Below are 12058 nucleotides of genomic sequence, written 5' to 3'. Positions count from 1 at the left end.
CTACAAAAAAAACATAACCCACTTAGCAGCACCTTTAAAAAATGGACACATTGTGCTTTTACTAGTAATATTTGTTGGACCATTTCTTTTGAGCTGTGACTTCCAAGAAGGTTCCATTCCTTGCCACCCTGTAAACCAAATAGGCAATAAATTGCTACTTTTGCACTTTGGTTCTTCAACAAATAAACATACTGGCTATGTTTGAACTAAAATGGCTGTTGGATGGTGCAGAGCTACACCTAAAATAGATGTGTTGTGTAAATCAGCCCCATCGTTTGGATCCACTCCTACATGCTTTGCTTAAGTGTCAGAGGGGATGGCAGGCAGAAGACAAAGTCAGGCCAGCTGTTTCCAACAGTTTTATCTAAGCTTAGCAGCTGTTAGAGCCTTATAAAACAGTTGTATACTCTATTAGAACAGTTGTTCGGGTGGTCCAATACTTTAAAAAATCCCCTCCCCCCCTCACAGCAAATTAGCTGAGGGCTTTTGGTAACTTTCCAAACCATCAATCAATCCTGCGTACACATCGATTTTACAGATGTGTGGACGGAGAAATTAACCAAGGTTTAAACTTCTCTTTTTCCTTTTGTCACAAACTGTCATTTTCATGTGAAAAAAAGTAACAAATAGTCAACACGATGAAAGAACTTCATGAGATCCCATCTGAATATGTGCACTGTAAATGCACAGGAAAAAAGCAAGGTTAGGGACACAAGTTGAAAATTCAAAAAGCTATAAACTGTCTGTGCAGCAAATCGGCTTCATTCACTATAGTATAACTATGTCAAATATCATTAACCCCTTCAAATAAAATACAATTTGTATCATAATTACCTAACAAATTAGCACGCAGTTAAACTATATAATGTTCCAACTGTGTAATCTGTCCATATGTGTATAATCAAATTTGGGTGTAAATTTGTTAAAGTTCCAGACTTCCTCCCCATACTGATGTTTGGATAGGAATGCTTTTCTGGACATTAAAGATGTTCTTTGGATAAGAATACACTTCCACAAATACCAATAGAACTTAAACTTCTGCTTTAAACAATTAGACTGACTGTGGTCATAGTCATGTTAGACACTTAAAATGTCAAAACGCAATAACGTTGGTTTTTAATTGTTTGGAAAAAGATGTATGCACATTTCTTGTCTTTCTACCTCTTTTACAGAACACTGGTTAATAGCAAACGCTTTAGTTATCTTGCTCAAACTTATGTTGCTGTAAACCTTCTGTATGTTTTACATAAAGGGCAGAACAGCACAGCAGTCTCAATGTTTATGTAAAATATACTGCCTCCCTGTTTCTGTGTGAGTGCCACTTCCTGCTGTAAAACCTATTGGCTTCAAGCTCAGGCACAAACACACACACTCAGTTAGTCCTTTTAAGAGCTTTTATTGGTGGGTGAACAAGTGATGTCCAGATCTGAAAAGGAGAAGAGAGATGTGTTCAGTATAAAACAATAACATTGTGTTTCTACATGAACAAAAACACATTAGTACTGCATATCAGATCATAATCATGACCATCATCTCAACCAACTTTAATTGTCTTCCATGTCGTAACTGAAAAACAGGAAATGGATCAGTCTTGATAAATAATTCAAAATTCTCCTCATTACTAAATCATTGCCCTGCTGTCAAGTAGAACTGCAGCTACTTCAGACTCTCAGGCGGTTTTCAGTGAGGAGGGTTGTAATGGAGCTCCTTCATGTGTGTTTTCATGTCATCTTCTAAGTGCGTGGTGGGTGATATGAGGACAGAGTGCACATTTTCCCTCACCGTCACTGGCCAAAGCATCCCTCGACACAAGGCCCGTCCCGTGGCGAGCAGATTTCAGTCGAACACATAAAGTAGATCTGAGAGGGGGGGGGGGGGGGAAGAAGAGCAGGATTTGGATGTAGAGTCCAGTCCCGAGAGTGTGAAGCATACTATGACTAACAGCTGCTACAAATTGAGATTTGGCCAGACTTTGCAGTTTACAAAATGGCCTCGCCACATGTCCTTGCAATGAATGCCGATTTAGGAGATTTAGAGATACAGCTGTCAATGGTTTCATTCTCCATGGACTTAATGCCCATTTTAAAAAGGCTCACAGCCATATAGTTTTACATTACATTTATTTTCTCCCAAGAAAAAATATATATAAAGTAAAGGTTCCAACGCCAACAGCCACTATCAGATAAGATTACATTGATGCCCAACTACTCTCGGCAGACAGCTGCACGTCTGAAAGGTTTTCCATTGCTCGAAAACATAAAAACGATATGGGAAGTGGGCTTAGAGCATTGTGAGACATTTAGGGAAATACACATATTTGTTCTCTTGCCAAAAGTTAGACAAGAAGATTGATACCACCATTAAATATGAAGCTCGGGCCAATAACTGATTAGCTAAGCACAGAAATGTGGCACAGAAATCCCTGAACAAGCACTTTATAACACTCCATTAAACCATAACCTGTCATTTTTGTACACTTCAGCTTTTGTATGGATTAAAGAAAACTAAATAAAATGTGTTAATTGGTGAACTTTAGATTTGTGGGGACATAATTGAAACAAATTAATAGGATCCAAGAGTCTCTGCTTATGCGTACCTCCTCGTCCGGGTCCTTAAAGTCGCCATCAGGAAGGAACTGGAAGGTGCTGATTGTGAAATGGCGGGTCTGAGCCTGAGGAGAGGGAGGCCGGGGATCAGAGAGCACAGCTTGCTGCAGGGCTGGATCCAAGGGGTTGGGACACCTATGAAGTGAAAATGTATCATTGGGTATCACAATTATGCTTCCCTGATATTTGCAGTTATCTGAGTGAAATGCACTTTCTAAATGTGTTGTGTTCCATCTTCAGTAAGCTTTTCCTCAATATTTTGTTTTTGATGTTCCGCTTACAGAAATATTTGGACATACCCGTTGTAAAGCAGCATCCAAACAGCCTTCCCAGAGCGGGGGTAGGCCACACAGAAGTTCACCAGCAGCACCAAACTGGGATCCGGGGCGTTGAGAAGCCGCACTTCCAGGTAGAGGGGTTTCCCCAGCAGCATTTGCAGGGGCTGGTGATACTGAGGGTGGAAGCTGCTGTACTGCGCGTCTGGGATGAGGGTTGTTGGGTTAGAAGGAGGTTATTTGTGAAGCACATTCCACACTCTCAATGCTATTTCTCATACAGCTGATCAGGAGATGTTTGAAGCAAATTACAACATTTGATTTTGTATTCCTGTGTCGAGAGACACAGGAATAAAACAGCACAATATTACAAGTTCTTAGCTGTGCAAAGCAGTAGTAAGTATTGAAATAAAGACACCTACCTTTGGCAATCCTGAGCTGCACTCCAAACATCCCCTGTGTCTGAACTTCAGATCCAAGAGTGGGAGTTTTAACCAAGTAGCTCACACTCAGAACGGTGCCTGGCAGAAACCTGCACTCCACCAACAACCTAAAAAGGAGACAGAGAACTTAATAAATATAAAGCATGCTTCTGTTTTAGTTTTTTTGGCATTTTTCCTTAGCAGGAATTGAACCAGAAACATTAGGATTAAATGGCAAACCATTGGACTGGCTTGTAAACTTAGTGGAGCATTTAGCAGCTCAAGAATATTTCTCTTAGGGGTTGGAACAGACCAAAAAACTAAGAGGGATAAATACTGGGCTATGATTCCTCAGGTGGACACAAGCACGACTCTAAATTAAGGAAAATGTTTCTCCATAACTGCTGGATGAGTATATGAGAAACAAGTTTGCTCCATTAACCTAAGAGATGATATGTCATGTCTTCTCAACTTTCGTTTTTTTATTGCAAGTGTAACTAATCTTAATGTGGAGCTTAATAAAACTGACAACAGATCAACTAAAAAGTTAAATCTAGTTTTTGCCTTTGGTCAAAAGAAAATGCAAAAGTAAAAAGCAACATGCTCCAACCTGACAGGAGAATCCCTTGTGATGGTGCCGTAGTTGAGGCTGAGTGCCTGAACCTTGTTTATGATCTCCAACATGTAGATCACCGTTTTTCCGGCCATCTGTCAGTACACAATCGGACATGTCACTTATTATGTGGACATTAATAGTTTTTAAATAGTCCATGATCAGTAAGGTTACACAGGAAAACATACAGTTTGCTTATTTTAACCTCTGCCAAAAAAAGTAATATTTTTGGTTCTGTTTTTTTGTCAGCAGACTTAATGCAAAGCTACTCGCCCAATTTTAAAAGAAACTTGAAAGGGTGTACTGTGGGCCAAGTAAAGGCACGTTAAGCTTGGGAGCGCTCTTCTTGTAACTAGTTAATATGGGTATAAATAAAGTAATAATAATTATAATATCACCAGACAAGTCCTTTAATCATTATTATATTTAGTAAAACCAATGGTCCAGATATACATTTACTACTCAGGTTCTCAACTTTAAAAACAAATATTTTCATTCATAAAAGCATACCAGTCTGCGTGTCCCACAACCATCCATCGGGATCTTGAACAAGGCGTAGTCGGAAGTCACTCTCTCAGGTTTGCAGGTGGAGTTGCCAGCAGCGACAAGCATGGCGGGGGAAAGAGGGGGGTCCGTGAGGGAGGCCGGCACGGAGAAGACAAAGTGGCGGTCAATAGTGCATTCTGGAGGAGGACACAAACATGCAGTCATGTAAAGGTCAGATATACAAAAGGTCAGTAATCTCAGGAGGCAGCTGATAATGAGACCCAAGGTATCTTATACCCTTTCCTCATTCTGTGCCTCTTCCAGCTTGAATGATGCTAAGCTGGCCCTAAATATGCCACTTTACATATTCACCAGCTGTATTGCTAATAATTACACACACAAAAAGCTAAACTGTACTCAGCTAAGTGGCTGTAAAAGCCAGCAGGACACAAACTACTCACCATCCATGGGGTAGTAGCAGGCAGGCTTGCTGAAGCAGCAGCCCACGGAGAGGCACTGACCCTGGGATACAGAGTGGAGTCCGCAGGGGAGACGCTGTTCGATGGGAAGGTTGCACTCTGAGGGACAGCACGGCAAATGTCAGCTGCATCAGTTAAAATAACTCTGAATGGCCGGGAGAAAACATCCTTTGGCAAATTGAATAGCCTTTCAGAGGTGTAAACATAAAATCAATTTACCTTGTCCAGACCTTGGGATGACAACTGGACAGGAAAGCCGAGCCTTCCGTCGCCCATTTAGCGTCAGGTAGACGACAGTGATGATGTACAATTTACCCTTTTAGTGAAATATGTTCATACAAGAGTTAATGGGCACAGCAAATGGTCAATTAAATAAAAGGTCATGTGCTCAGTGTGAAAGCTGAGTCAATACTTGCCTGCACACTCATGTGGCAGCGCGAGTGCAACTCCAGACTCAAAAGGTTTTTGCCATCTTTGCCTTTTCTTGCAGAATACCCACAGTCCTTTGGGGCATCCTGGAGGATCATCTGGTTCCCTTTGATGTCTGAAGAAGTAAAAGTGCAAACATACAATTGTGTAGACCTCAAAATGGCACAATTATAGCCCTCAGCATGGCAAGGCAGCAAGTTTTAAATGCATCCCAGTCAAAACAAAAACCAAGACCTACCTTTTCTTCCTTGAACTGTACACAAGAGAGCCCCCCCTGAATCAATTAAAGTCCTGCAGACCTGATGGCAACCATATGCAACTCCAATATACACATGCACACACCTTTAACAAAAATGTCTGAGATGGGACCGGGGGCGAGCTCCACAGCCATCTTATCGGAGGAGCAGAAGACTTTAGGCTTTGGGACAACAAGGGTCGGGCTGACCTTGGCCTTGGGGGTGCTGACTGGTGTTGGAAACACTGATGGGGTAACTACTGCAGGAGGGGCAGTTTGATACGGGCATTGCAGGTCCAGAGTCCTATACTGCCCAATGGAAAGGTCCCAAAACCGCAGTGGTAAGGAAATAGTCGTGGGAGTCTAAAGAAAAAGAGATCAATAAAGTCAGTATGAGCCACCACGCATGTTTTCCTTTCCAACTGCATTTAAAAATAGAGCCTGCAAGCTGAGATCAACTCACAAAAATCGCTGAATTCGTACCAGTTTTGCTGCACAGAACATAAAAAAAACTTCACAACGTACACAAGCATGCAGAGCTAATGCTGTATATGTTCCATATGGGATTAATCGTAAACATTTGAGCTGCTGACTGGGAAAAACTGCAGGTTTGTATTATACAAGCAGGACGGGTGTAAATCGCTGTAATGCCAACCCAAGAGAAACCAACCTCCAGCAATCTAATTTTGTACTTTGTGGCGTCATTGTTTTGGACTTTGTTTAGGCAAATTAAACACTTCACAATATAATGTAGTGTAATAAAATCACCACCAAAAACTACACACTCAAAAAGGAAAGCTCATGACCTCAATTACATCTTTCCATCTGGTTTGTCTCAGTCTTATTAGTCTTTATTACAGTTATTGAGAGTCTATTGGTATTTTTATATGGACCAAAAACACCTTCACCAGAGGGAAGAGCAGGACTTTCTCTTTTCATTGCAAGTTAAAATATGTTGATCCTCACCTGTCACTAAGACTTGATGGTGTCCAAAAACTTAAATTGAACCCATGAGCTTCTCAAATACCAACGTTTATCTTAAAGTATCCTGATTTCATAAAGGGCAGATATAAAAGCCATTTCATGGGGACTTCTAAAAAGATACAAATAATTCCTACAAAATGGTTATATTGTCATTAGACCTCTAAACTACATTAAGAAATCATTTATTTAAAAAGGATCTGAATACAATATTCAGACTCGGAGCATATCTATGATTAAAGGGATGGCCTACACAAGGCTGTCAACATGGCAACGCACAGCCATACTGGCTATGCAAGCAAAGAACAGAGAAGCTCCAATTACAAACACACGGGGGAGAGTGACTTCATTCTCTGCTCAGGTAGACATCTCCCCACAATATATCTTCATAGCAAATAGTTGACTTTTTAAAAAAAGGCACTGAATATATTGAGAGCCTTTAAAATAAAGTCAGGGACATAGTTAAACTAAAGTAATTATATAAAAGAGGACCTTTTCAGGCGTTGACAAGGTATTATGGAGGATCTCACCAATTGCTGGCTGTGACAGGCAGGCAGAGGAGTGTGAAGGAATACCCCAGAGCCCTCTGCTCTCTTCAGCTTGTACCTACACTCCGAAGACACACTGGAGACGAACAGCCACGTCATCATTTCGTCTGTTAGAAACAAGGTTAGATAGATGATATGACACGCAATTCATGTAATTTAATTTTAGCAGTAAAAGCTGATCTATGCACACTGATGCAGTAGTGTTTTTGATATGAAAAGCCACAAGTCGTTCCAACATGGAGAGCCTCTTTGTTTACACACACACTGACCTCTGACCTGGATGGATTCTGGGTGAGCAAAAGGCAGGAAGACAACTATCGCCCCCATCAGACACTTGAAATGGTGGTGCTGTGGAGTGGGTGCAGCTGTAGGGGAAACTGGATAACTTGTGTAGGTAGGAGTAGTAGGGATCGTAGTGGTACTGGTGGTGGTGGTGGTGGTGATGGTTGGAGGATGTGTCACTGGATGATTGGGGTACGATGGAAGGTTGTGTGGCGGGTAGAGAGGATGGTGGGGATAATAGGGATGCGGGGGGTGGACACACACGGTGTGAGTGTTGGGTTGAGTGGTTGGTGTATGAGTTTCCTGAGTAACTGTCTGAGCCATCTCTTTGGCATGTGGCGGAGCTGTGACATGTGGAAAATGAATTGTTTGTTTAGGGGAAGACTGGTGGAAGGGATAGCTGGGAAGGTCGGGCTGTTTGGGAACCATTGTCCTAGTGATTGTAGGTGGAACAGGGGAAGGTGTAGTGATGGCAGGATGTGAAGTAGGAGCAGGCTGCACCCCAACACCAGGGTTGGAAAACATTCCATCGTAAAAATTAAAATAAGCGGGAGGATAGAATGGATAGATAGGGTACTCTGGATCAGCAGGTTGTTTCGGTGACAGCGGGCTGGGTGTGAGAGGAGCTGGTGACTGGGTCACTGGTGCCGCAGTGGGTTCAGGATAATAGGGCATCTGAAGATAATACTCAGGGTAATAAAGACTTGCTGGATGTTTGGGTGGGTGGGTAGCTGGAGGGGATGTGGGATGAGGGGTGTGGGCAGGTTGTGGTCCAGAAGGGAAGACCTGGGGAAACTGTGGGTACTGGAATCCTGGATAGGGATAATTGGGGAAGTGAGGAAGCTGAGCAAAATGCTCCTGGGTTGTAGGCTGAGGAGGAGTAGTAGTAGTAGTAGTAGGAGGAGGAGGAGGGGTGGTTGAAGAGCTAACAGTATCTGGGTTGTAGGGAAACTGAGGATTAACTGGGCAGGAGAGGATGTATGTCTCATCATCTAATACAAACTGGAGATGAAGACCACCCTGAAAAACAGCATCACATAAAAATATAATCAGTACAAGCCAGCAGCCTACCACAGTACTCCATTCAAGTTAAATAACTTACTGAATGTGTGATACAAGCAGCACTGTAGGAGATGAAGAAGGCGAGATTCCCAGGACTGGAGGAGACACGGTACGCGCACTCTTGAGATACAAATGGACCCCAACCTCCATTGACTGTAAAACATTTAACACGTGTTTTTCGAGAGGGCATATTGGCAATATGGGAGTTTTAATAACCTTACTGGCTAACTATATTTAAAATGTGGCTCTTTTTAGAATAACATAATGAATAATAAAACAAAGATCAGTATATCTCCACTATATTGGTAGAAATGCTGAGATGGCTTTGAGACAGCATAGAGATCTTTATGCAAGAATAGGATGCAGTCACTCTTATTTTTTACAAATCCATACATTCACATTGAAAACATAATAAATATTAGCATTGATTTCAGGGAAAGTTGAGATAAATATTTTTCTAGCGTTGGTTACTGTACTGTTCAATTCCTTACTGAATAATAAAATATCTATGTATAAACTATTTTATAAAGGGTTCATCTTAATTAAACATGTCTGTTTTTCTTTCATTCTTATGCGTTTATTTTACATGTTGTTCATTTCTAATCATGTAATCTCTAGCTAAATAACTATCTCAGAGTTTAGCCTGTTTTACCTTGACATATCAGATTATATTCTTTTTCAGTAAAATGTCAGAAAAAGATTAATCATTAGGGAAATTGTGGACCCATAACATTTAAAGAAAATGTATGATCATTTTATTTCCCAAAGTGCAAACAATTGATAATGTTTCAAAGCCATCTCAATGCTGACAAGATTATTATCTTGTTGTATTCATGATTTATTTTGGCCTAAAAGTATACACATTTAAATACTGTGAATCCAAAACCATTATGTCTGAAGAAACTGCATTTAGCCTGAAAAAAACCGTAGCATGTAAACACTGCTAAATGTAGATCCGTCCCTTGTCAGATTTAAATCTAAACCTCAATTTATTCTTCAGATAAAATGATTTTTTTTACAATAAACAGTGAACAAATTCATTAAAAAGGGCTAGTTTGTTATCTATATAGATTATATTATACTAAGATATATAGTACTAGGCAAACAAATCAAAAAACACTTTACAATTGAAGTTGTTGTAATCAAAAGTACTTTGTCAAACAACTCAGTATTAAATCACAGATAACCCCAACGTACCTACGAATCCCAGTAACTGTATATCCTGCTCCTGTCCCTGCATCTGCAATGCCATGCCGTAGGGGGAGCAGAACACCCAGGGGGCCGAGTGAGAGGACGCTTGCACGGGACAGGAGAGCTTCAGTGGGCTGCCCCACCACAACATGGGCAGCACATAACTGCCATTCTGACAGAGAGAAACATACAGGGGCTGATGAGCACAGGACAAGGGAATCACTGGTGGAGATATAATGCAGGTGCTACTGCTGGTACCTCCTGTGTAATGTAACATGCATCATAAGGCACAGTCATCTCGAGGTCACTCCATGACATCTTCACCAAGTAACCACAGTATGGAGGTAACTGGGACAGGGAGATTGGAGAAGCTGTCCCTGTAAGAGAAAATTAATTTAAATGTGGATTGGACGGTTTAAGCATTCATCAAGCTAAAATACCAAACATCTGCTAGCTCCTTAAATGTGAGGATTTTCAGATTCTTTGATTATGTTTGTAATTGATTTGTTGCACATAACTAGCAATTTGAGGACTTGTAATGGGCTTTTCTAATTAGTTTCTGGCAATTAACAGAATAAACCAATTATAAATGTAATTGAAAAACAGCAGAAAGAAAGACAATTAAAATAGGGGTTACTTGAAGTCATGCTACATTTTAAGAAACATCAATAGTACTGTATTGATTCTCACCACAAAAACTAGCATTTCATGTAGATATTCAATTACCTGTATATAAAATATGTCCTTCATAACATTTCCATTTTCCACCCAAGCTGATGAAAACATTCAAAGAGCAGTGCACCACCTTCATACATCTTACCTCTGTCTACTAACAGGTGTGTGAATTCTTCTCCAGCGGCAGTGAAGGTCATGACACCATCAGCACACTTCACTAAGGGGCTCATAGCTAGCCACTTTGAGAAATATGGACTGGAGGTGGGGCCAGACACCTTCCCCTGCACATGAAAACCTAAAAGGATATAGAACAGCATGTTAAACTGTAGAATAGTTTACACTTTACAGCTCCCCGTCTGAGCACTCCTTGACAATGGTAAACAAATATCTTTAGTTGTAACAATATAATAGTATCAGATTACATACTGTATTTCTTTCCAGAAAACATCCTAAAAAGAAAATATATTCAAGATCTAAATTATCTTTCAAACACTGCTTTCAGTATTTCAAATGTTGGTTTATTTATTCATTTGGTTGGCCTTAAACTAGAAAAATCAAAATACAGTGACTTCAAAACTAGTTTTTTACAATAAGAATGAACGATAAATTGAAGCCAATGCAGCTATATTGGTGATATTTAAGTATATACTTCAATTATTATTAAGATACAAATGGGTCTCAACCATAGACTGGTCTTGACTTATCAGAAGCAGGGATGTCGTTTTTTTAATTCAAGGCTTTTATTGTCATTCGTACATGTAGTTAACTGTCGATTAAAATCTTAAGGTCTCAGGCTCCTCCAACAGTGCAACACAATAAAACAGATAAAATAGTGCAATTAAATACAATAAAATAGAATAGAAGTAGTGCGATAAGAGTCTATACAAGTGAAACATAATTTGTCATTTGTAAGTTGCAAACAGGTAAATGTTATGGTCAAAAACGTGGGCCTACATTACCCACAAAGCAACTCCACTACTGTAATGAGCATCAGGTGTTTTTGCAGTAGCGGCTAATTTAACCTCAAGCTGCTAACCTCCAACGGACTGTAGATGGTGAGCAACAGAGTTCTTATCAACTCACTTACAGTATTTCTCGTCCACAGACTCTGAGTATTGACTTTCAAGTTTCCAAACCCAGCCAACGCTGACTCAAGTGACGTACCTTGAAATCAGCTCTTCACGCCACTGCTTCTGGAGCCATATTTATACAACTTAGTTTCATGTAGTACATGTGCAGCTGTAGGCTCACCCTAAAAAACAACTATGGGTTGTTTTTTTACCTGTAAAATCAGCTTTATATTCATTTTTCGAGACAGAAGTCGAGGTCCTTTCAACCACTCGGATGTGTCTGATATGTGGGTCCGGTTCTCCGAGGGAAATCACAGATTCAGGCCGTAGCTCGGTGAGATCCGGAGGGTTGGATCTGGGCAAACCTGGGCCCTGCTGCTGGTCGTTGTCATGAACTTGGTAAGCAGGTAAACCTTCCTTTCTTTGTCCTAAACTTACCGAATGACTTACTTGAAACGTGAACAAACAAAGCGTTGCAATAAATGAAAACAAAGTAATATGATCTCTTCTCGGTTTGCAAGACATGCTGTATTGTTGATGCTTGTTGGTCACATGCGCACTCCGGCGTCACCTGAACAAGAGGGCGATCAATTAAGAGTCATCAACTTTCTCATTGGTCCGTTGTTGATGACTCTTAATTGATCGCCCTCTTGTTCAGGTGACGCCGGAGTGCGCATGTGACCAACAAGCATCAACAATACAGC

At 40.7% G+C, this 12058-nt stretch overlaps 1 protein-coding gene across 1 annotated transcript; it reads right to left on the bottom strand.

Moving 5' to 3' along the window:
• Positions 1-1380: 1380 nt before the first annotated feature.
• Positions 1381-11915, bottom strand: LOC104944978 (uncharacterized). Its single transcript, XM_010770591.1, has 18 exons — positions 11567-11915; positions 10430-10579; positions 9868-9986; positions 9616-9781; positions 8459-8571; positions 7344-8376; positions 7057-7181; positions 5653-5908; positions 5298-5425; positions 5101-5197; positions 4864-4980; positions 4427-4599; positions 3914-4011; positions 3304-3431; positions 2906-3086; positions 2597-2741; positions 1783-1859; positions 1381-1426 (listed from the first exon to the last, which is right to left on the bottom strand). The coding sequence occupies exons 1-17, from the start codon at positions 11877-11879 to the stop codon at positions 1785-1787; spliced, it is 3417 nt and encodes a 1138-aa protein (XP_010768893.1). The 5' UTR covers positions 11880-11915; the 3' UTR covers positions 1381-1426; positions 1783-1784.
• Between the last annotated feature and the right edge of the window lie 143 nt (positions 11916-12058).

Source organism: Notothenia coriiceps, unplaced genomic scaffold, assembly GCF_000735185.1.
Source record: "Notothenia coriiceps isolate Sejong01 unplaced genomic scaffold, NC01 NC01_scaffold00008977, whole genome shotgun sequence".
Lineage (NCBI taxonomy): Eukaryota > Metazoa > Chordata > Actinopteri > Perciformes > Nototheniidae > Notothenia > Notothenia coriiceps.
The sequence above is the reverse complement of the archived record's forward strand: the minus strand, read 5'-3'. Positions and strand labels throughout refer to the sequence as shown.

Bases quoted from the DNA above. Each gene is read 5' to 3' on its own strand.
- LOC104944978 (XM_010770591.1), bottom strand. From the start codon at position 11,879: ATGTCTTGCAAACCGAGAAGAGATCATATTACTTTGTTTTCATTTATT. The intron at 8,377-8,458 runs GTAAGTTATTTA...GCTGTTTTTCAG, and splicing joins CTGCTTGTATCACACATTCA to GGTGGTCTTCATCTCCAGTT. The intron at 5,909-7,056 runs GTGAGATCCTCC...CTTTTTCTTTAG, and splicing joins CCTGTCACAGCCAGCAATTG to ACTCCCACGACTATTTCCTT.